This window comes from Podarcis tiliguerta, assembly GCF_965153285.1.
Source record: "Podarcis tiliguerta genome assembly, chromosome: 2".
In the NCBI taxonomy this organism is placed as follows: domain Eukaryota; kingdom Metazoa; phylum Chordata; class Lepidosauria; order Squamata; family Lacertidae; genus Podarcis; species Podarcis tiliguerta.
Window position 1 is genome coordinate 110,371,155 of NC_139535.1, and position 24,418 is coordinate 110,395,572.

General features: G+C 42.2%; 2 protein-coding genes and 1 long non-coding RNA gene across 5 annotated transcripts; 2 read left to right on the top strand and 1 right to left on the bottom strand.

The window, feature by feature from the left end:
• Nucleotides 1-365: 365 nt before the first annotated feature.
• On the bottom strand, nt 366-22,743 carry LOC310671739. 2 transcript variants are annotated; one of them, XR_014508132.1, is made up of 4 exons: nt 20,890-22,743; nt 1,818-1,960; nt 1,263-1,371; nt 366-1,077 (listed from the first exon to the last, which is right to left on the bottom strand). It is a non-coding gene; the product is annotated as an uncharacterized lncRNA (long non-coding RNA). The 2 variants fall into 2 exon arrangements; XR_014508133.1 differs by lacking the exon at nt 20,890-22,743 and adding an exon at nt 3,525-3,670.
• HOXC10 (homeobox C10) lies at nt 3,814-9,112 on the top strand. The gene is made up of 2 exons (XM_083427829.1): nt 3,814-4,763; nt 8,095-9,112. The coding sequence occupies exons 1-2, from the start codon at nt 3,917-3,919 to the stop codon at nt 8,370-8,372; spliced, it is 1,125 nt and encodes a 374-aa protein (XP_083283955.1). The 5' UTR covers nt 3,814-3,916; the 3' UTR covers nt 8,373-9,112.
• Nucleotides 19,467-23,565, top strand: HOXC9 (homeobox C9). 2 transcript variants are annotated; one of them, XM_083428009.1, is made up of 3 exons: nt 19,467-19,973; nt 20,599-20,811; nt 22,752-23,565. In XM_083428009.1, exons 1-3 carry the CDS (start codon nt 19,907-19,909, stop codon nt 23,003-23,005), a joined length of 534 nt encoding a protein of 177 aa, XP_083284135.1. In that variant the 5' UTR covers nt 19,467-19,906; the 3' UTR covers nt 23,006-23,565. The 2 variants fall into 2 exon arrangements, with proteins under 2 accessions (XP_083284135.1, XP_083284134.1); XM_083428008.1 differs by lacking the exon at nt 19,467-19,973 and having other exon boundaries at nt 19,980-20,811.
• The last annotated feature ends 853 nt before the right edge of the window (nt 23,566-24,418 follow it).

The window sequence follows — 24,418 nt, forward strand, 5'->3', positions numbered from 1 at the left end:
AAAGACAATAGCAGGACCGTCTGCAGTTTGCCTCATATGTCCAGACACTGGGAAGAAAGGAAGGAAGAAATCCCCTAATTATTTTTTTTTAACTCCTCTTTGACTTTTTTAAAAAAACCACTTCCTGGCTTTTACTCCCGCGAAATCATACCGAAGTAGCCACAAAGCAAGAGAATAAGACACTGCCGAACCCCACTCTACATGTGAGCCAACTTAAAGTCTACATATGTATAATTTCCCCCACCCACCCCAATCTTTCTTACCCTCTTCCCCCCCCTCCATTCCTTTTTTTTAATAAGGGGCACTGCATGTTTCATTTCCACCCTGATTTCCAAAGGAGTGTAAAAACCCAGAGCAGGCTGTTATAGGTCTTTATTCCACACACAGGCTTTCTCCTTTTTAAGTTTTAATAGCATTTGTTGGTATTTATTTTCTGCAATTAGACTAAAGCATTTTTCCCAACGGGGGTTCTACTTAGGCTGATGGATTTTATTTCTCTTCCCATTAATGACCCATGTTTATCATACTTCTAATTATTTTTAACTTTAAACAATATTCGGTCTCCTGGAGACATTCCCCAGCATTCCTTCAGCGCCAGATCCGCCAGATATCAAAAGACCTAGAATGATGTCAGGAAATATGCATTTCGCTGTTTGTGATGAAACGGGTTCTCCTCCACGTCCCTCCATCTACTATGACCATCTCTCGCTCCTTCTCTCTGGCTGTTGTTTTATTTTGGGTAAGACTTTGACCGTCAAAGCCCACAAGAGACGCCTGGAATTAAATAACTCTATGGCTTTACATTTTAAAAAATGACTTCCGAGACACCTACGCTCCTTAAAATACATATGTATGAATATGTCAATAATCCTCAGTGAAAACAATGATAGTCAAAACCACCAGTATATACACACATGTATATATATATATGTTTATGTGTGTGTGTACACACCCACCCACCCACAACATTTTATTTTATCTTCATCATCTTCACACATTTAAAACGCCCTCTATCTTGTCTTCAGAGATATGGGTACAACATCTCATCCACTGAAAATTCCTTGGCGGTGTGTGAATCTGTGAAGAGGATAAAAATCAAATTATTTGACAGGTTTCACCACAGTGCGGTTTGTAAATTCCTCTTCCTGCTTCCTAGTATGCGTGTGTGAGAGAGAGAAAGGGGGAATATAACACACAGCAAGAATGCACAGCAGTAAATAAGGATATAAAAGACTTGGAAACACATTTTCATTTTCACTCACAGGGAAGGAAACGGGGTCAAATGCTGGTCTCTCTCACCCCCGCCACAAAATGCACATATGAAGACGTGTAGGGCTTCAGAGCCTAAAAATATTGAGTCAGCCACATGATCTGCAAAAAAATAAAGAAGGGAAGGGTGGGGGAGGGGTGGGGGGGAGGGAGAGAACGGGAAAAAAGCCATATAATGCCAAACTGCATTGGTCTTTAATTTCATCACCTATAAATGAGGAAGTATTGGTTCCCATGCTAAAGTTTTATTCTTTGCTTATAAATATTATGTGGAATTTTCGTTGGATATCATAAAACTGAACGATTTCTATCAAACTGTTTTAAAAAGACCTATGCAGATAACACAAATAGAGGCTATTAAGTCTCAAATAGCTTTCCAGAGGAAGCAAACGGCGTTTAAAGTGCAGGGAAAAAAGCTCTTAGCGTGGCTGTATTTCGGGGTGGAGGTGGATTGTGGGGCGGTCGGGGGGTGGGGGTGGGGGGTGGTTGAGACAAATAGAATGATGCGGTTTAAGACTTCCTTGGCCTAAGATATTAAAACTTCTCACCCTTGAAGATGTGGAGGGGGCTGGTTTTGAAGGTGGGGGCGAGCAGGCTGCAAGCCCTTCCGAAGCAACAGCCGAGTGGAATTGTAAAACAGTTGTTGTAGAAAACATTGTCGTCAAGGTCTGATGGCTTTGGGCAGCCAGCACTGCATTTAAAACAATAACACCAAAATATACATTACTGAAATTGGTCAAGTTCCTCAATTCTCTCCACATAACCCCACAGCCTACCAAACTTTCTGGCTCAATTTTCCTCACCGTTTTCCTCTTCTATTTGAAACGCCTTCCCTCCCACTCCTTGAGAATGACTATGAACTCTTTAAAAGGTTTCAGATCCGTCGTAATGATCTTGAGATTCCAGCCGTTTAGCTAATTCTGTTCCCAGCTGCCATTATAAGTATTGGTAGTATTAATATTCTCATGGTCTAGTACTATTCCTCTCTTTTTCATGGATTTAGCCACAAAGTGTCAGATTCCTTTAAAAAAAAACCACACACACAACCACCCAAAACTATAGACATCATTGTCAAAGCGGGATTCTAACAGTGTAGTCAATTTGATATACACTAAATAATAATTTGGCTTAATTGCTAGCCTGTTTAGAAAACGTCTAATAAAGGAAACAGCACAATGAAAGCACCTCGTTCAACATATCTTTATATCTGTAATACCAGTTATTATTCTGAGATCGTTAAGTTAAAAGAGAGGGAGAAAGCGAGAAGCAGAAGGGAGACGGGATCATAAAGACTGAACGAGACTGGAGTAGGGAAATTAAGAAGAAATAAACACACATAGATATTTGCTTGGAGTTTAATCAATGAAAATAAGGTCAAATAAAAAACCGTGTTTGATCGGACAACCTTTCTGCTGAATAAAGCACCCCTAAAATACCCAATATTTTAAAATTTCATTCTATTTAATTGTCGTAATTTCCTGAAGAGGGGTGGGGAATGTCCAGACTTATACCCTAAGAGTAGAGGATACTTCTGTGCCATCTCCCATTGATATATTTATTTTGATGCAATTTTGGGAAGTTTATTAACAAACCTGTGCAGAGCTTCTGCGTCAATGAAAGCAGGAATGATGAAAGTTTGCGGGTTTGGGGGTTGTTAGAAAGGAGAAGAACGTTTCATTCAGTATTTGCAGGGGAAATATTTTTACAAAAGTACTCCAGAGAGAAACCAACGGAGAGAACAATTTTATAACAGACTAGGAAGAACGATTCTCAGGAAACAAAATCTAAAATGTCGCCATTTCAGTTATTAAGCTGGTTCCTCACGCAAGAAACACCTGAACTTAATATAAAGTGACCCTAACGACACTGCTTCAGATTTCTCAAGGTGCTTTGACCTACATCTTTAGGAAATTGCATTCAATATAGCGAGGTTTGTTTGCTTGTTTTCCAAATCAAAATGAATCTACCAAAGTAGTTCTGAAACAAGAAAAAAAAATGTCTGAAGGAACAGTTTTCATGCATTTCAAGTTTAGCTATTGGGGTGGGGAGCGGGGGAAGAAAGAGGGAGAGAACGAAAAAGAAAGAGAAATTCGATATAAGGAGAAGGAATGGCGGGGGAGTTCTTTTGGGGTTTGGGGTTGATTAATTATTTGCCCACAAGAAATCAGAGTTATCTTTAAGGGGTTAGGCGAGGAAAAAAGAAAGGGTAAGAATGAAAGAAAAGAGTGGGAGATGAAGGTGGATTTTTTGCTGACCTTTTAATTTGAATTTGACTTTGCTTCTATTTACGCGTTCGCTTCCTTTATTTCCCCCCCACTCTGCTGTAGACACGCGTTCGTTCATTGGTAAACAAACTGGAGGAAAAGGGGGTCTCTCTCCTTTGTTCAACGTGAAGGTCCTGGGTTCTCTACCCTTCAGAAACTGATAGATGTCGCTGTTGCTCCACGCTGGTTTTCTCCTCTCTCAACAACTTGACCCCGGTGACGTCACCGGCGTCTGAATCATCAAGGCCATTTTCAATCCTCATTGGCCTGACAGTCACGTGGTTGGGACCAATGCGTGGATAATTATGGTGCTGATATTTTTCCCTAAAAAAAAGATGTCAGCCCCTGGCTGTAGTATTCCTCTTTAAAATCCCTCTCTGAAAATGTCATGTCCCAACAATGTGACTTCTAACTCGTTTTTGATGGACTCGTTAGCCGGTACCTGCAGAGGGGAGAATTATTCCTCTAACCAAGGAATGTATATGCAATCTGGGAACGACTTCAACTGTGGAATGATGAGGAACTGTGGAATTATCCCGTCTCTTTCCAAAAGAGACGAGGTGAATAACGCCAGCCTGTCTCTCAACACCTATCCATCTTACCTTTCTCAGCTAGACACCTGGTGTGACCCCAAAAATACTTACCGAATCGAACAACCTGTTGCGAGACAACTCCCCTCCTGCTCTTTCCCAACCAATGTCAAGGAAGAAAATGCTTGCTGTATGTACAATGCTGACAAAAGAGCAAAAAACGCCACTGAGGCGACCCTCTACCCCAATCAGATGCCTGAACCTTGCCTAAATGACCATGAAGTCCCCGTGCCCAGCTACTACCGAGCCAGCCAAGGTTACTCCTCCATGGAAAAGGCGTCAAACTGCAGCAACCCAAGCGAGTTTGAGGCAAGTTTTGAACCCAGGGCGAGTCTCAGCCAAAGGAGTGAGCATCTTGAACAACCAGCACAACCACCACCTCCACCTCCTCCACCACCACCACCTCCACCACCACCACCTCAGCAACCACAGCAGCAGCAACCGCCACCACTGTCCCAACCAGGAGCTAAAGTCAGCTTCCCTGACAACGCAAAGTCTGATAACCCTCAGAACACGTCCGCCAACGAAATTAAAACAGAAAAAAGTCTCCCCGCTGCCAAAATCAGTTCGTCGGAAACTGAGAAGGACATGAATAAATGCACAGACACCAGTACTGACAATTCTGACAACGAAGCAAAAGGTAAGGGGACTCTTCTGCACCTTAGGCAACAGACTTTAAAATTGCAATATTCATCGTGAAAGTTGTTAGTTCTATTATTATTATTATTATTATTAAGAAAGCAATGACCCTGGCATTGTGGTTCATTAGATGCATTAACTTTTCTCTCTGCCCTTTTTAATGCAGTCGTTTCTAAACAGCTTACGCTTTCTGCTCACTTCCCTAAATAAGAGTAGTATAATAATAATAATAATAATAATAACAACAACAACAATCGAAATAAACGGAGTTTATTTATGAAGCATTTAAATTAGTGCAAATGCAAAAAAGCATTAGAAGTCCATGTTGCTGTGTGTGTGTGTGTGTTTGTGTGTGTGTTTTCTTCCTTCCTTTGGAGAGGATTGTGTTTTTTGGGGGTGGTACGTACTCTGGGTGAAGTTGCGAGCAACGTCGTGGTTTTTATATTTGCTAAGTTGCTAAGTCTGTGGCAGGGAGGTTATGAAATAATCTTAGTATGGACGAATGCCTTTTTGGGCTTGCAGGAAAATTCTACCAAGGTTATTTCCGCTAGAAATGTGTATGTGTTTTCCCCTCCTTTTCTTTTCTTCGTGGTTGATGCTTCTGGTTCTCCCATCGTTTTTCTTTCCTCTTTCCCCCTGGGTAACAATTTGCTATCTCTTTCTCTTTACTTGCGAAGTCTGGGTTGCTTGTTAAAGGTGCGGCGGGGGTGGGTGGGGGGAGGGAGAGGGAGAGATGGGCAGTAGAGATGGTTTGCCAAACACTTCAGAGTGGACTTGATTGTTGAGTTTCATTATCATTGCTGCATTCCCCATTGATAACCGCGGTTCCCGGCATCTAGAGTCTTGTTTGTACAGAAAACAGCTTCCCCACCTCATCCCCAGCGTTTTCGTGCGTGGAGCATCTGTTTCAAGTTTAGGTATTCTAGGAAAAAGAGCCTTCCAGTTATGATGAGGTGTGTTACATTGGTGGTGGTTTGTGCGTTTAAAATAAACAATCCTGAAGGCGAAGATCTGCCTGGCTTTTATTAGATCCATTTGGAAAAGAGGGGATCTAAGTATTTATTTAAGGAGAAAGAAAGATGAAAGAAAGAGGAGCCACATAAACGTCTTCTGTTGTAAAAAGGGAATGAAATGTGTGTAGACCAAAAATGCAACTGGGAGCGGTTTCAGATAAGAACAACGCCTTTTATGAGTTTGGCTTTGCTGTGCGGATTCAAATCCTCTCAGAGCCTAAGCATTGGGGAATATGCTTAGAAAACAAGCAGAAGAGAGATGTATTATCGGGTTATATGTAGCCCCGTGTAAGCACGTGCATAGACACATACATGGATACCTGTGGTACATACATATGTATGTACGTATGTATGCCTTCATCAATACATATGCATACGCACATTGCCTGCTTGGGTACCACAAAAGGAAGCAGGCTTTCCATTCCTTCTTGTTTCTCTCACCTGAAATAGTAATATATATATATATATATATATACCCACACGTTCCTTTTCGGGGCACCGAGAAATGAATTATTTTAATCCGCCAGTTCAACTGCCTTAGTGGAGAGAGAGAAAAATTGCAAAGTCAAGGTTATGGGGGGTGGAAATCGCTAAAGGTATCAGCCAAAGGTGTTTTCTTTGCTGCAAAAGTCCTATATTTTCGTCTAAGTCAAATTAGCAGAAATAAATAAACATGATTGGCGTTCTGATTTGGAATGAGAGAAGCGTTAGAATAAAATATTTTTCCTTTCATCATGATTTGTTTGCGAAATGTCCCGCCTAGATTTTCAAACTTCCCTTTCCTTTTTTTTCCCCCGGCGGGAAGGAACGAATGATTTGCCATTGAATACAATATTTCATACTGTGCCATTTAGATATGGATATTACTATTACTACTACTACTATTTTAAAAGTCTCCACCCTTTCTTTTGTTGGAAATGGTCTCTTAATTTCCGCTTATGTTTCATCAGTCCTGCCCAAGCCGGGATTTGGAAATGTGAGTTTTAGAGCTTAGAAAAATGGAAAGCTTTCGAAGGAATTTACAGGGTTCAATGGCAGTGGTGGTGAATGTGTGAGATGCATTGCAATGCAACCACAACATGGGTTTGCTTCTTCGAGTTGTTTTTTTGGGGAAAGGTTATTTGTCTTTCAAGGTTCTGACCAGAATTCCAAGTAAGTGATTGTGTGAATCTGGCGCACACACAAATGAAGAAAGGGGGAAAATTAGACCCGTAGGCTGCTATAATTGCAAAACACCTCCCCTCCATTCACACACTCACACCTTGGATAAATGTTAGCGTGTTACTACTGCCAACATTCCAGCATATCCAAATTCAAATCCGAGGTGTTTATGTATGTGGATGCGCGTCTGAAGTATGTTGCAATGGCTGCCTCTATGGAAATTGTATGTGCCTGCTTGAGGGTTACTTGGAGAACGTCAGTACAGTATTTTGGGGTGGAAAACAAACAAGTGTAGGTTTCGTTTTTGTTTTAAGTGTGGAAAGTTATTCTTTGCCAATAACAAAATGATGCATTTCACAGAGCCTTAACGTCAAAGAAAAATCGAGTCTAGTCCATTGGTGGGTAGGGCGAGGATACAAAACACTCACAGCCAGTTAAACAAACACACAAACAGAAAGTTATCCCCGTAATGTAATTTTCAGAATGGTGTTTTGTGTTTTGCCTCGTTTTAAATAAAAGCTGGTCCATTTCGAGTCAAGGGCTGAGCTTGCGTCGTGTTGTGGCATAAACGCTACAGCTTGCTCGAGCAATTATTAAAGTGCTACTGTTGATTTTCAAAACAGAAAAGAAAAAAGAGGCGGGGGGGGGAGCCTTTGTGGCGTGCTCAAGGTGCAGGAATAATTTCACAAAATTATATCCTGTTGACATGTTTGACACGTGGAAAAACTCTACACCCGAGAAGAGTGCAAACAGCCTCAACGCCATTTTTGCATCACTAAGGGTATCCCTTACGTGAAGTATGCATAGTTTTTCAAACCATTAGTTAAGATCTGGCGTTGTGTAAGTTAAGATCTGGTGTTATGCATCTGACGCCCAGGTGAATATTGTGAATGGGAGGCTTAATCCACTGCTTTTTGAGAGACACTGGGTTCTGTTAGCTTGAAGCGATGGTTTAATTAGAATGCTAACATCTGTAAATAATAAACAAGGGAGACGGAGACATTTATTTGAGTATAGTATAGAGATTATTGTATTACTAAAAGAAGGTGCTCTTTTTGTTATTGTTTTTTCCTCTAAAAAATAATAATACAGTCTTAAGCCTAGGAAACTCTCTTTGCTATTCCACAGATACTTATTTAATAATATTATTTTTAACAGAGGATATAAAGGCAGAAAACACTACAGGAAATTGGCTGACAGCAAAGAGCGGAAGAAAGAAAAGATGTCCTTACACTAAACACCAGACGTTGGAACTGGAGAAAGAATTCTTATTCAATATGTACTTGACCCGTGAGCGCCGCCTGGAGATTAGCAAGAGTATTAATCTAACAGACAGACAAGTCAAAATCTGGTTTCAGAACCGCAGGATGAAACTCAAGAAAATGAACAGAGAGAATCGAATTCGCGAACTGACTTCCAATTTTAATTTCACTTGAAAGTGTTCAATAAAGGGAAGGGACAGGGGTGGGAGTCATTACAAATCTTGTGCAGTATTCTTTTTTAATTTTTTTCCCTGGGTATAAATGCAATGCGTATGGGAGGGAGGGGGAGAAAGAGAGAAAGAGAGAGATAATAATAATAATAATAATCAAGACCTCAGGCTAGTGTGCAGTTCTATGATTTGGGTATTTACAGTTTGTAGAGCGAAGGCGCATCCATCGGTATAAGCATGAGAATATATATATATTGCATCAATGTTTCTATGTAAAATAAAGAGTAAGGCGGTTGCTTTAAAAAAACAGCTTCTAAGATGTTTAAGTTATTCAGGAGCAGCACAAAGGGAAGGGAAGGGGAAAACACTGAAGGACCTATTTCTATTGCCTTTTTATGTTTAGGGGACTAGGTGCGTCTGAAAGTTTGCTTTTCATATCCTAGGTGTAGCCTGCCTATTGTATAATAAAGATAATGACTAAAATGAATTGCATTATGTGTCTGTACATGGAAGTGGCAGTGAGAACATGCTCACATTGTGTAGTAATGCAGTCTCCTTCCAATGAGGTGGTACTATCGACCATTATATTTAAGAAAAGAAAATAATAAAGCAGTATTGATATCTTATAATGGGGGGGACGTCTGGGGTTTTTCCTTTTGTGACTGTTATTTAAATATATTCTGTATGTGGTATCCTTTGCATGTATCTTCCTTTATGGAGCCAAATAAATTTCTTAGAACCGTGTATAACTGGGTATTTTTCAAAGTGACCCCACCAGCACCAAAAGAAGCAGCCCGCTCCCCCCTCTTCTATTTCTCTATGTAGAGTATTTTCTTTCCCCAGGACTCATCCTTTTAAGGCTTTCAGGAGAGTATCCTAGCGGGTTTAATATAAGTGAGAGACCATAACGTTGATTTAAATATTATCCAGGTGACCACAATAAGTCAAGGTCATAAAACAGTAATGTCAGGACAGTCTTGGTAAGCGCTGGAGGTGGATTTTATGATCTGCAAATATAATGTGCTGCAGCAGTAAAAGATGCATTTAAAGGTGACTGTGGAGGAGGGAAGCAAGTCAGAAGCTGAGCAGCATTCTTGGGATGCAGACTCCTCATGGCTTTGGGTCTTTTTTCTTCTTTTTTCTTTTTTCTTTTTAAAGGAAAAGCACGCTCCTTTTGCCTCCTCTGGAAGAGATCCCTCTATTTAAAAAAAAAAAAAAGGAATACACGTTTTTTTTATTAAAGCAAAACAAAACACCAGCCTCTCCACAGAACATCACCAACAACAAACACCGAGAATGGGATGTCACGGTGGAAGACGTGCAAAGGTAAGACAGACGATTTCTTGGCTAAGATGCATGTCTGAGGTGCAAGTGGTACTGTGCTTCTGTATGTATACCCAAGGCAAAGGCGGAATGGATGTGAACTCCACTTTGAAGCGACTGAGCTTTTGCACGGATGGGGCGTTCGGTTGGGTTTCTTCGGAGTTGTCTTTTCGGTTCGAGTTTTCCTTATTCCTGCGTGACAGCTCATTTCAGAGCAGAATTTGCATGGCTTGAGGAACGGTGGTGCCTAGATTTCCATTTTGATCCTCACAATCACCAACACCCTACTCCACCCTCCCCACCGCCTCTCTCTTTCTTTTTTAAAACTTACTGGTGATGAAGTCGGGCTCTTGCTAAGAGGTAGACACCATAGAGTCTGAGGTCTTTGGTTGGTTTGTTTATATGGTGGCGGAACTATGGCTATTCCGAGCATGTTTCATTTGCGGGTATTCACTTTCACATGCCTTTGGATTTCAGAATTTGGCTTGCATGGGCTTCTAAAGGCAGTGGAAGACTGAAACATTTGGTGGTATTTCGGAATGTTGTACACACACACACGCATACTTCCACCCCCCCCCTCTTTCCTTTGTGGATTTTCTCTTCCCGCCCCCCCCTTTCCCCGTTCCTTGGGAAAAGCTGCAATAGCAGTTACATATGCAATTGAAAATGGATAATGTCAGAACAGAGCCACTTTGCCAGTGAAGGATAGCGGAGTGTGCTATAATTCAGGATTTTCAAGCAGCTCAGTTAAACGTTTCAACCACAGAGACACAGACTACTAGCAGGGAGAGTTGACTGCAGATTCTATTAAAAGGGGAGGAGGAGGGGGAGGAGGGGGGAAGGGGGAGGAAAAGGGGGGATCTTAATGAAGAGATTAAAGATGTTGCCTTAATTTGAAGAATGTTTTCTTGGGGATGATGGTTTGGCTCTGGCGCTGCTTGGCTCCTGACTTTGGAGAGCGAAAAGGCAGCCGTGACACTACACCAGAGCCCACAAAGGGCTTGGATTTCTTCTCTCTCTCCCCCCCCCCTTTCTCTCCCCCCCCTCCTTCCCCCCTTTTTTTGTCTTTCCTCCTTTCTGACAGAAATGAGTGTGGATCTTCCGCCCTTTCATGCAGCTGATCCGTGGTTTAGGTAGTTTCATGTTGTTGGGGTTGGCTTTTAACTCGGCAACACGAAACTGCCTTAATTACGTCAGTTAGTCTTCATCAAGGGCAATCGTCCCTTTCCCTTTTCTTCTTCTTTTTCTCCCTCTCCTTCTCCTTCTCCGTTACTCACACGCAACGAGATCAGAGCTGAGAAACAATTAAAAAAAATAAAATAAAGAAAGAAATAAAACGCAGGGAATCCAAAAGAGCAAAATGTTTCGTGCAGATTTTTTGTCATTCCAAAAATAGAAAGAGGGAGGGGGGAGACAAATGGGGGGGGGCATGACTGGGTAGAAGGAAGCAGGTTCGCACTAAAGTCCCCCCCCCCTCATCTTCCCCAAGAGTCTCCCACTCCAATTCCCTTAACCACATACGGCTACTTATGGACTTAGATGAATTTTGCCGGCTGCTATTGTTTCTGGCCGACGTTGTTGTCAAGGCGGACAAAACGGAGTCCCTCCTTGAGAATTCCTCATCGAATTATTGAGTTGGCTCAAGTTAAGGCCTCGAGAGTTGTCCGAGTGTCACCCGCGAGTGTTCCGGGTGCCCCCTCTCTCTCGTTCTTTCTGTGTCTTCCGTATGCGCTGTCTTTGGTTCTTTCGAATGCTTCAGATTTCTGAGAGGATCTCAGAGAAGAATATCTCCAAAGAATATGTGTGGTGACTGATGCTAATATATATGTGTGTGTGCGCTCAATAAACCGGCACGTTGACGGTGATTGGAAGGCTAAAATTACAGCCTAGTAACTTCTATGGCAATCTCCTGTTGCCATATCCTGGCCAGTACTCTGAGTATTAAATCAGATAAGTTATAGCATATTATGTTCCTTGAAGGTGCATTGAAGAACAAAGCAGTAAACGGGGAGCCAAGGCTCGCTCTGTCTCCTTAAGAATCCAAACAGCTCAGGTTTAAAATTTAATAGCCATTTTACATGCTAAAATCCAGGGTGGGCTATCACTAGCAAGAGCTCAAGTCACACTGTAGCTTTCTGAACATAGACTGGAATAGAATCTGCTTTATTTTCACCCAACTGAGGAGATCTGTGAAAGCTAAGTAACTGTTGACTAAAAAACATTGACTCTGCTCAGTTATGTGATTAACAAGTTGTTGCGCTGGTGGTTGATGTTGGGGTGGGGTGGTGGTGGTGGAGAATAAGGATTGATTTTTTTAAAAGGAGGGTTGGAAGGGAAAAGAATAGCTATGAGAAGATCACGGTTTCGAGATAAAGGTGTGTGCTGTTGTTGTTTTTGCCAATGGAGAGCATAAATGTTGATTTGAGATCAGCAATGCGAAGGTGGCAGTTCCATGAGAAAGGTGCTGTTTTGTTTTGCTTTGCTTTATCTATTGCGAAAATGAATGTTGAGTTGAAATTCCTCCAGTTTTATCCTTCTGTATGAGGTTCAGGGTTATCCTCCAAGAAGTAAGGGAGAGGCATCCCCCTCCGGCTCTCAAGTAATGCGAAGAAAGCATCCTGAACAAGGAACACAAAGTCATCACATTTTCTGTAATATTTCAGAAGGAATGAATGACTCTTTTGTAATATGCTGATTGTACGGTCATTATATAAGTTTCCCCTAAGCTTGATGAAGAAGGGTTATGAAGATCAGAATTGTCTTTCTAGGGAGCCAAGATGGCAGACCGTATGGCTTATCCCTCCTCCCAAATTCGGTTTCGAGTAGGAAACATTTGTTTTCAAAAGAGGGCTTTCCCCCACCTTGCTGCATCTTTCATTGCAAAGTTCTTGCACTGCTTTTTAATTTTGATGCTTCAATCTCCTTAGCAAACCTTCTGTAGGAGAGATGAGAGGATCTGATGCTCCTTCGACTTAAGCTCAATCAGCTTTATAATAAGCAAGAGAGAAATTAACGTGGTGGCCTTGCAAAGGAGCTTGCATAAGAAAATAAACAGGCTGGTTTTCGGCTTTTATTAGATGACTGTCTTGGTTTATTATGTTAGATATCCGCCTTTTTAAAAGCATGCAAACGCGCTTGGCTTTGGCTCAAAGTAAACACGGTATGGACAGCGGCTATATTCGATATCCCCCTAAGGTTGGATACACACAGACATTCCTTCTGAGCTTTAAACGTTTTAATAAGCAGACGTAATACATAAATGCAAAGATTCATCCTTTGCGCTTTGTTACTGTAAATTAGTATTTCAACAGATAAATATGCCTGATCACAGAGACCATAATTATGCTCAATAGTCCTGGGGTAATTGATTGGTCTCACTATTCATTATGTACGGGAAAGTTTCCCCTTCTCTCCATATTAACAATTCTCATATCAGCCCCTTTTTATTTTATAACAGTATGAAGAAGGGTGGTGAGGGGGAAAAAAATCTATCATGCAGTTATGAAGTTTAATTTAACCACCAGCACCCCAATGTACAGAGGGAAGTCTAAAGTAATATATGTTTAATCGACCCAAGTCAAGAAATGTAATAAAAGTTAAATCCTCCCCTACTGTGTTTTTTCTCCTTTAAACGATACTATTAGATCTGGATGAAAGCGGAGAATTTACAGACTTAAGCATTATTGCACCGAGTTCCTTTATCTCTTATGTGAGAGCATGTGTAATTATGACGACCTCGTGCTGTTTCCTGTACATCTCTCCCTTGACAAAATATTGTTTTGCTCGTTTGCTAAAACGTGCTTGTCCTTTCTGGGGTTTGTTGTTATGCATATAAAATATTAGCAGCTTTCCAATGTGGGCTTCCAGTGCCGCTTCATTTTTCTTGTGTATGTTGCTGTTATTCTGCCTTTCACAGCAGGTGTAACTTCAAAAGGCTTCTGTCTTTGTGTTTAGACCTACATGCTGCTGTTCCTCGCAATTTAATCGTTTAGTTTCTGAGAGTTTTGAAGGTGCTGGGAACGACGCAAAGATACACCCATCCACATCAGTAGATCAATACATCTGTTAGTATATCTATCAACGTATCTATTTATCCACACAACACATTAACTGGCCACAATCCAGCAACTGCACATACACCTATTGATTTCAATTATTTTCTGCGCTCATTGCCTGTGTTGGATTATATTTGTGTATAATTCGAATGTCTGCACACATATACGGTGTGTGTGCTTGCATTTCTTTTAAGTATGTGTGCATATGCATGCTCTCTGTATATGTGTATAGGTATGTTTGCATATACAGACAAGGGGTATTGAACAGGAGGTGTATATTTTTAACTGGGGGGAGCCATTAGTTTGGTAAAGTTAATTTAGTTCACCATGTTCGAAAATTCCTTCAGTCTGAAGGAATTCGGAACTCTTTCATTGATATTTGTATGTGCGTATAATTTAATCCTCAACAGCCTTCTAGTGATAAATGCAAAGGAATCTCTCCTAGATGTTATGTTTTCTTTTTCCCCACCCCCTGTATGCTTTCGCATAATTACCGCCTCATTTAAATAGTTCCTCGAAAGTCCAAAGAACGGTCCAAATTGTTTCATGGAGTACAAGGGAGGGTGGTGTGTGTGTGTGTGTCTGTGCGATGTTTTGTTGGCATGTGACTCTGTGTGTGCGTGGGTTTGTCAAGAGAAAGTTCCTTTTTGCTCAGCCCTAGGGGAGACTGCTGTGCCGAAGGCAGGTATAATGAGGCCTAGCAAAGGAGCTTGTGCGTGGAGCTGCGGCTTGGGGTTGGAATGCGTCCGCCTTCAGTTGAAACTTGCCCTTGTTTGTAAATGCTGCCTTCGCTGCTTAAAGTGCATCTAACACCTTCCAGCCCTAGCCGGCTCTGCGGCTCTTCGACAGCTCCTCGACAGCCGCTTTCAAAAGCAGACGACGCAACTTTGCATCCTGGAAGTAGCCTTATCTTGTGATGGATATAATTACAGCCTGTCTCGATAGAAAGGAAGGCAATCGTGGTGGGGGAGGTATAGAAATATGTTGAGGTGTTGGTTTTGTGGTTATTTTCTTCTCCAGGCACTGGGCTTGGTGAGTCTAGGCTGGCTGTCTTTCTGTATTCGCTGGATTTTGGAAATCTCTTGGCCGTGTGTGTGTTACCCCAAAGATATGGCTCAGGGGACCAACCATTTTATGTCTCGTTTAAATGTTGTTGCCCCCTTGTTGACTCTCGAGATCTTGTATTATTATCATTTCTTCTTCTTCTTCGTCTCCTCTCCTGTTTTTTTTTTTTTTTTAAGACACCACAACACAGTGACATAAATTGGTCCTGAGGTTTAATTGCACTTCGGAATTTATTGTCTTCTGCCTCCACCTCCAAGCACTAAGGAGTCTGGAATCCAAAGTCATAACATCTGACAAAATTCTTAGCAACAAGCAAGGAGGTTGGCTGTGGGGGGGTGGGGTGGGGGGGAGGCCATTAAACAGGTACAAACTCCTCCAGAGTAAGTTTAAATTGAATGTACAGAGTTTAAGCGGCCTGCTTCTTTCTGTCTTCCTTTACTCTTTACCCTGGGGTTTAATTTAAAGATCACGCCCATAGGAAATAAAGTTAAATACATAATTCCCATCAGTTTACTGGGGGGGGGGGGGAGAGGGGAGGCTGAGGCGGGACACACAAGACCCTTATATATTTAAGAAATCAAAAGGAAGTCTAATTTTTGCACGGTTAGAGACTTATTATTATTATTACCATCGATTATAGTGTGTGGCAGAAATTTGTTAACTTAGGAGGACATAGGATTTAGGGCTAAAGAGAATCAGGTAGCCAACATATTTATTGGCAGCATTTTCTCTGCAAGGAAAGCCTAAGGGAGAAGGTGGCGGGGAGATGAAGGGGGAAGAGGGTGACTTTAAAGCAGGACAGAAACGGTCATCTCCAGGAGCAGGGAGACAAAACTGAGGCCACGCCCCGATCCGAAGTGCCTCTACTTAGAAGTAAGCTTCGTTGATTTCACTGCCACTTCCTTCCCAACCAGCCTGCGGAGGATCGCAAGCCCTTCAAAGCTTGGGAAGGGAAAGGGAGGGGAGAGAAAAAGGGGGTCTCTCCACATGGGGAAACTTCAAGGCTTGACTTTATGCTTAGTTTGCTTTCGCTTATGAAGGGCTGTCAACACTGCGACGCCTTCAGCCTACAGCTGTGGGGGCCTGCAGGGGAGGCGAAACCGGTGCGCCGGGAGTTCCCAAGAAGAGGAGAAAAGTGGATTTTTTAATCCGAACTTGACGGTGTTTATTGAACCAAGTGGAAACTCGGAGCGAAGGAATGCGATTTAAGAGACGCCGCTGGTCTGCGTGTCAAGGGTGGCGCGTTTGGTCTGCTAATTCCAGGGCCCTCGCTGGAAGTTTGTTGTTCCAAACCTCTCTCGTCCTCGGGTTAGCCAGCGACACTATGGGGAACTATTTATAAAAAGCTACGCGGTGGCTCGCCTGCCCCACTTCTTCACAGCTTCCTGGTGCGAATCCAGCAGCTGCTCACTCAGGAGTCTGTGTGTGTGTGTGTGTGTGTGTGTGTGTGTGTGGCGTTGAAGCCTTGGGTGCCTTAGGCCAGGAGTCGGTCTATGGAAAGGGAAGCGTGGAGTTATGAAGAATACGCCAAGGCAGCTAGTGAGCTAGGGCTTCTGTTGGGGGGAGCCAAGCTGGTGGGAAACTTAACGATTTAAACAGGGCTATATAGGGGTTTTAGGCGTGCAGCCATCCTTTGATGGCTGGATTCTCATTACGGAGGCCTTAAGAGGGAGATGGGAGTCGTACTGAGTTCCAGTAATCCAGTTATGTGCAGATAAAAACTGGAGAGGGGGAGAGACTCATGGACAGAAGGAGGGGGTGTTAGGTGATAGTTCTTCAAGTTTCCTTACGTACACTACCAAAATGGCGGAAGTAGCCTAGAATATAATGATTTTTTAGTGTCAGGTCTATACTGAAGATCAATAAAACACCAGTCGGGGTCACTCCCCCCTCCCTCTTCATTCACATCACAAATGACGACCTGGGATTTTTATATATCTACTATATAAATATATATGCATGCTGCATATATAAGCACAACTTTTATAATGCATTTTCTTCTTCATAATCATCATCATCATTCAGCGACCCCCCCTTTCCATAGTTAGCTTCTTTCGTCATAAAGGAGACTGAAGAAGCAGACGTGGACCACATTACTGCAGGACTGATTGTCTTCCATCAAAGGGACACGATTTTGATAGAGAGACACTCACTCGTCTGTCGCTGAGACTGAGACGCTGGGCAGAACGCGTAGAAACGTAGCCATTTAATCTTCTAGGTAAAACTATACCTTTGATGCCAATATGCTCAACCTCTCCGGCTGGGAGTCCATCTCCGAAAGGAGAAATGTTTCAAAACAATCATTTCTTCGCCACAAAGGTCAGCCTAAGTTTTCCCGTGTAGACAGAGAGCCATGGGGGTAGATGTATCCAAACAGCAGTCTATTTCAGAGGGTCTCTGGTTATATCCTGCGGTTACGCATGCAGTTAAAAACTGATCTGATCCTTCAGTATTAAGGGCATGTCTTCATTTTATCTGTAGACAAACTGTTCCCTTCCCTCGACTTCTAGTTCGACTCCCAGGCGCAGGACTCCTTGAACGAGGAAGGCATTGCACTACAAGTCCTAGACTAGGATCATTGGCTATGAACAACCTGCAACACTGGGGAAAGTTGAGTTTCAAAGCGGGGGGTGGTGGTGGTTTAAAGTCCTCCTTATAAATAAAGACACCCTTGGCTGTTAGGCTTCATTTTGTGTAAACATTAAAATGCTCCATCCAAGAATATTTTAATGACCTTCCTTGTATTAAGGTTAACTACCGTGTTTACTTTTCCACGCCCTTTTCTTTTATAATCCACGATTCTTGATGTGTTAATTACATGTTAGATCTTCTGTCTTTTTGTGGGGGGGGGGGGGACGCCGTTGTTCTTTCTATCATTATTTTTCTCTGAGCAGAAAGTGTATATTTGTGTGTGTGAGAGTGAGAGAGAGAGAGGGAGAGAGAGTACGTCTAAGCAAACTACCATTCCTTTGCAAAATTTATTTTTGTAAAGAAAATTATATTTTCAGTGCAACCCAAGCGAACATTTCATCTTCTCGGCGCATTTCCCTGCATATTCTCCCCTCCCCTCTTCTTAATTTCTGCATAGAGGACGCCTCGAGAAAGGAATAGAAGATGGCTCGGTATTAGCTTTCCTCCGTGCGTTCAGAATAAGGAGAAATGAAGTCACTGGAGACTTGTGATTGACAGATAAAATGAACTCAGGAAAGGCCAAAGGACATATTATGCTCCTATAGGAATATTTCCCTTCAAGAAAGTGCTAGGCTGAAAACGGTATGAGCATAGTGGGCAGGAGATGGCTGGTTCAGGTTTCACAGCAAGACTGTTTTCAAATTTGGATTTCTTGGATACACACACACACACAGAGGGAGAGAGAGGAGTACATTTCTATTTAAAGTGTGCTCCTTATGAAATAAAAAACACTATTATCTCTACATCAGCTATGGCAGCCTGGTGCACAAATGATCAAGAACTCGTGAATTAAGATGCAGTCTGGAATATTTAATCAGCTCCTTCAAGCAACTTCTCCAGAGTCTTTTTTTCAACGGGAGAGGAGGAGGAAAGGGAGAGATTTCTGCAAGGATTTGACTGTGTCTCCTTCCTTCTCCCTATTCTTCGGATTTCCCAAGCAAGGTGCCTAAAACAAACCCACTCCTGCTCCTGTTTGTGTGTGTGTGTAGGGGGACCTGCACACTCTGTGTCGAGTGTAATGTCACTGATGGATACTGCATCCCTCAGGGGCACATGCCCCCTCATCTCTCCTTCTCTGCCCTCTGCCTTTCTCTCTCTCTCTCTGTCTCTCCCTGGAACCTCCATAACCTTCCCTGCATACACTTTTCTTGTGCCTTCCCCCCCTTTTGTTGCAAATTTACCGCACCTCCAAGCCGCCTCTGCTGCTATTACATGGGAAATCTTGAGTCCTCTTTGACAATGTAAAAATAAATAAATCCATCTCTTCTTGCTGTTGTTGTTGCTGCTGCTGCTGTTGCTGATGTTATTGATGATGTTGCTATTCTTGTTGCAGTCCCCCCCCCCGGGTGTGTGTGTGTGTGTGTGTGTAATCCTTTTGCAGATTTCTTCTCCCAGAACAAGCGACCAGCGCCATCCTTCCAGACTTCTAAGGGCACAAGCTCTCTTACCTACTCTCCCAAGCAAAGGTTATTATTAAAGCACATGCACATATCAAACACGTCTTCCAGTGAAGTTCTGCAGACGGTTTGGTAGACAAAAAAGTTCCAATGACATTGTTTAAATAATAAGTACAGCAATCAAACCCAAGAAATCAGACCCTACTTTAAAAAAAGAAAGAAAACACCTCACACCCTGGCTTGGTCTCTGAACATGCAAAAAGTCCCTCACTCCAAGCTATGCCTTGTAAGTGAAACTTACTCGTACAGTTTTATTTAATGAACGACACATTTATGAACAATCAAATGATCCTCGTAAAAATTTTATTGAAGGACATAAAAACATCCACGGCTACTTGCCGAATAATGTAGCCTCTCAGAGAGTACAAAGATGAGAGACACCTTTTTTGTTATTATTTTCCACTCATGCTTTACAAGGTCATCTTCACCCTCCCAGAAGATAGTTATCTCGTGTGTATACACACACACATAAATATATATATATACACACAATCAAACTTACAAATACATGCACACTCACATACACACACATAGATATACATATACATAGAAATACCTATCTGTCTATATTTAGCTATCTATTTATATCTAGATGTAAAGTCAAAGTACATGACCCCAAGATTACTTGCTGCTAAATAAGCTGACGAATATGCCTCCTAGTACAAATGACAAAAGGTCCTGTAATCAGGCAAAAAAAGGAAAAATATATATATAATGCTCATAGCCATTCATGGGCTGGCGCTGAAGAGGGGGTGAGCCGGCAGTGCAACTCTGCTAGGACCTTGAACCGACCCCCTCCCCCTTTAAAGATATTCCATGTAATGTATCCATTATAGAATACAAGCTGTAGAAGCAAAGAGACCAGACAGAGACAAATTGCGTCAAGAAATAGTTCCTGTGATACCTTGCTACACCAGATACCTTGCAGACTCATTAATAGCAGGGCTATGGAAAAGCCAAGTCGCAGAGCGAGCGAGCCGGCGAGCGAGGGAGTCGCCTTTCAGCTAATGGCACGTAAGAACCAACCGCTGCTAATAACTGCATTATTTCAAGAGTTTTATGAAAACCCAAGACGCATAGGCGCTATTTAAGAAAAAAAATAGTAAGAGGGGAAGGGGAAAGGGGGGGGAAAAAAAAGACCTGCGGATTGATCTACACTGTATTTTTGGGTAAATACAATCACGTGAGAGCTGGGAGCCAATGACAAACTAGGAAAGGCTGAAAAAATAATTACCTGCCCTGATTGTTCTATGAGAAGATAAAAAGTACACATACAGTTCATACAATAATCTTATGAATGTAAAAGAGGGGGGAACAATGTCGGCTTCTGGTCCCATAAGCAACTATTATGTAGATTCCTTGATTAGTCATGAAAGCGAAGAACTGTTGGCATCAAGGTTCCCAGCTACGGGCTCTCACCCTGCAGCAGCTAGACCTTCAGGACTAGTACCGGAGTGCGCAGATTTTCCATCCTGCAGCTTTGCCCCCAAACCGGCCGTTTTTACTACTTCGTGGGCTCCCGTGCATTCCCAGTCGTCCGTGGTCTACCACCCGTACACCCACCAGCCTCACATTGGAACTGACACCAGATATATGCGCACTTGGCTGGAGCCTATCTCCGGCGCTGTCTCTTTCCCAGGTTTTCCAGCCAGCAGCCGGCACTACGGGCTTAAGCCCGACGCCTTCCACGGCCGCAGGGACTGCGGACCGGTGGATGGACGTAGTTATCCGGATTATATGTACGGATCCCCGGGAGATCTCAGGGACAGAACCCCGCAGACTATTCCCTCCCCGGAATCTGAGGCCATCGCTTCCAACAAACACAAAGAAGAAAAGACCGAATTGGACCCTAGTAAGTCGAAGTCATTCTTGTTTACAACCGGGAGGGCATTACAGCCCTCCTGCACAGTACTCAATAAAAAGAAATTACCTTGCTGTTTAGAATTCTTGGCATCCTTGCCTTGAAAACTCCAACTGGACAGGCTTAAAAACCTGACTTAGAAGATCATAAGGGCAGCTTGTAGTTTGTTTGGTTTAGAGGAAAGAGGGGCGGGAGGAGAAGGGAGTTGGGGGGGATCTCTTCTGTGGTGATGGTGATGATGATCGTTATTATTTTGTTTCCTCACTTTGGAGAATCCACTTGTTTGATAAAATATTCATAACCTCTCCAATGCCCTCCCTTCTTTGCCCTCCCTCGTTCGTACTTTTCGAGGAACGGGTCTGGCTAGCGAAAGAGTTTGGGCATGTGCGAGGGAAAAATAGCATGGATATGCATCTATTTATTTTCAAAGGGAGGTCTGTAGGCATGATTCATAAAATCTTTGCATCAAGGCAAAAGAGCATGCCCTGGCTGGTAGTGGTGGGAGAGAAGGAGAAAATGAGTGCAGATTATGAAAAGCGAAAGATTTGGACTATGAGAAGGGCACATAACCAGCTATAATTTAATAAATGGAGGAGGGGGATCTTTAGAAAGAACAGTGGACCACGTACATATTTTTTTTTGGTGAGGGTTATACAGTTCAACGTGCTAGGGAAAGGAGTAAAAGAATAAACGCCCTTGAACACTGACAAAAGAGCAGACCTAGGGGAACCCTAGGATTTGTGCATTGCTAGTTTGAAAAGTAATAATTCTTCTGCACAGTAAAATGTTCACTTCCTAGTGGCCATATGCCATTTAAGTGTGGGTGATTGTTTCTGGGCAATGAGGAGTCAAGGCACAGCATGCAAAATATATGCCAGGAATTAATACTTATTTCTGTGTATGTTCTGGATATATTCTGTGTGCCTTTTTGTGCTCATATACACAGAGACGCTCACATGCACACACAGCACAATATCATACCCATGCCAGGTGTTTACAAAGCCTTCAGGCCTAACAATCTGATCAAATGCTGGTGCAGTTTAATCCTGGTAACTTCTGTGTCTTTGTGCCATGTCAGCACAGAGGCAGAAGTATGAGCGCTTTGTGTGTGCATATGTGTGTATACACACACATACACAGTGCTATGGAGAGAATGCAGCCAAGGAAGTTGTTTAAGTAGCCTTGAATCAGGAGCATATTTGCTGAGTCCAAATCTCACAAAAAGAGGAAGTCTAAGTTATGACTTCCCCCTAACAACGATAGAAGGAGGTTTAGTATAAAATAAGGTGCTTTGGGATTGAGAGGGGGAAATATTTTTCTTGGAGTCAGTAGACTTATCCTGGGGCATTCTCAAGATATTAAAAAAATGCCAGCAGTTCCATCAGTGGGAAGGTTATGGAGAGGGAATTGGAGAGTAATGGTTGTAAACAGAGTTTATGGGCCTGTGAAGTGGTGTGAATTTTGACTCTTTATGACTGTGTTCTTGGATTACTCCCACTACTGTTTATGTGCAGGAGTATAGTGTTATTGTTATTATTAAACTCATTGCTCCAGTTTTTCTTTTAAACTGCAACATGCTGGAGACAATGATCGCTTAGCTGAAAACAGTATAACAGTCGGAAGCAGAATGCAAAGTTGTTCCACCAGAAATCATTGAGAACTGTCTCATTGCCGTTAACGTTGATGTGCAGTGCACCTTCACGTTCTATAAAAGAATACACACGCCCTTAAACTATCCTGAAGGTCACTTCAGATTTGATCGGATCATGCTGCCAAACAGAGGGGACTTTTTAAAAAACAAAACAAACCCCCGGAAGAAGAATAAATGGATGGACCTGGATCTGTGGGGTCCACCAATTTCAGTTAATGATATATATTTACACATACACACACAAACATATGTTTAAACTGCCGAACTGTTTCTTTTCCAGACAATCCCGTGGCAAATTGGATTCATGCGCGTTCTACAAGGAAGAAAAGATGTCCCTACACGAAGTATCAAACGCTGGAATTGGAAAAGGAGTTTTTGTTCAATATGTACCTAACACGGGACCGCCGTTATGAAGTGGCCAGGGTTCTTAATCTCACGGAGCGCCAGGTCAAAATCTGGTTTCAGAACAGGCGAATGAAAATGAAGAAAATGAACAAGGAGAAAACCGATACTAGTAAAGACCAGCAGCAGTGAAATTGGCCGAGTCTCTCCAAGCCAATGGAGAAACCGAGGCGCTGGGTCTTCCTTGGGGTTCGAAGTGTTTCTGACTTTTTTCCGTGTGCTGATGAGTGTTTAGAATTAGTTAAACACAGCAACCATTCTGGAGCAAAAAGACATAAAAGAGTGCTTTTATAAGAAAAAAAAAATTAAAAAACTACGACTAAAAATAAACATTTTCTTTTCTTTTCAGAAAACAACAAAGTACTTGAAATTTTTTTAAAAGTATTTTATTTCGTAAGTTAAATTTATCCAGTGGTTTTTTTTTAAATAATTATTATTATTTCATGACGTCGTGGCTGCATATTTTGTACAAAAGGAAAGGAAAGGTGGGGGGAAGAAGAAGAAAGGAAAATAAGAGGGGGTGATCGCTCAAACAATGTTTCTGTCATCGTGTTGAACGTTTCTGGTGTACTTATTTGTGTCTTCTATGATTGTCACAGAACCGTTCTGTAATGCTGTTATGTTTTGCTATAGTAGAGCAGCTCTCTGTAAATATATACCTAACGTCACAAAAAAAAGAGGAAAAAAACCAACCTTTGATAGTCGAGGTGTCTTTTTTTTATTATTATGATTATCTTTTAAACTCTCTTGGAGAAATCACACCCTACCCACCCACCCCAAACTTCCACATGGATTGCTGGGGTGGGAGGTAGAGAAAACCTTTGCCTTGGATTCTCAAAGACATAACTTCGGAAAATACGCCCCTGGAATTAACAGTCTCTTAGAGAGAGAGAGAGAAAAAACTGTTGGAAAAATGCCCTCTTTCAGGAAGTCCGATAGGATAGTAAAATAATAGAGCTTCCGCTCACAACATACTCCCCCCCCATCTCTTTCTCTCTCTCTCTTCCCTCCCGCCCCCCAGTTCCATATATCTATATCTGTATGTCTATATAGTGGTAGGCTCATAAAAAGAGACATTTGGGTAAGGGTGAGTGTGTACTGCTCATTTTAGTCTAGGGTAATTAATTGTACTAATTTATGGCCTCGGGCAATCAAACTATACGTACGAGATTAAATACGTGTGAGCAGCATTTGCTCATGCAACAGTCTTACCTTTTGTTATCTATCCGAGACAAGACTATTAGAAGTCTTTGGGATTATCAATTAAGTGCCAAAAATACGTTACTGTGTTGCTTGGGGGCCCAGTCATCCTATTACTTTCGGGTGTAATGTATCAAGAAAACAACAGTCAATGCTTTGTTCGCATTTGTGCAGATGGGAAAGGATGGAAATTGGGAGATGGTAATAGTTTACGCCAAAAGAAGTTTTTTTTGTTTGCTTGTTTTTTAAGGGGGATTAAGGAAGTGCAGTTGAGGACTGGAAGAGTCTCCTTCCAGCCCCTCTGTAAAGAAACAAGTTTGTGGACAAAACGCTTTCCTTCCCTTC

Bases quoted from the DNA above. Each gene is read 5' to 3' on its own strand.
- HOXC10 (XM_083427829.1), top strand. From the start codon at position 3,917: ATGTCATGTCCCAACAATGTGACTTCTAACTCGTTTTTGATGGACTCG. The intron at 4,764-8,094 runs GTAAGGGGACTC...TATTTTTAACAG, and splicing joins TTCTGACAACGAAGCAAAAG to AGGATATAAAGGCAGAAAAC.
- HOXC9 (XM_083428008.1), top strand. From the start codon at position 20,253: ATGAATGTAAAAGAGGGGGGAACAATGTCGGCTTCTGGTCCCATAAGC. The intron at 20,812-22,751 runs GTAAGTCGAAGT...TTTCTTTTCCAG, and splicing joins AAAGACCGAATTGGACCCTA to ACAATCCCGTGGCAAATTGG.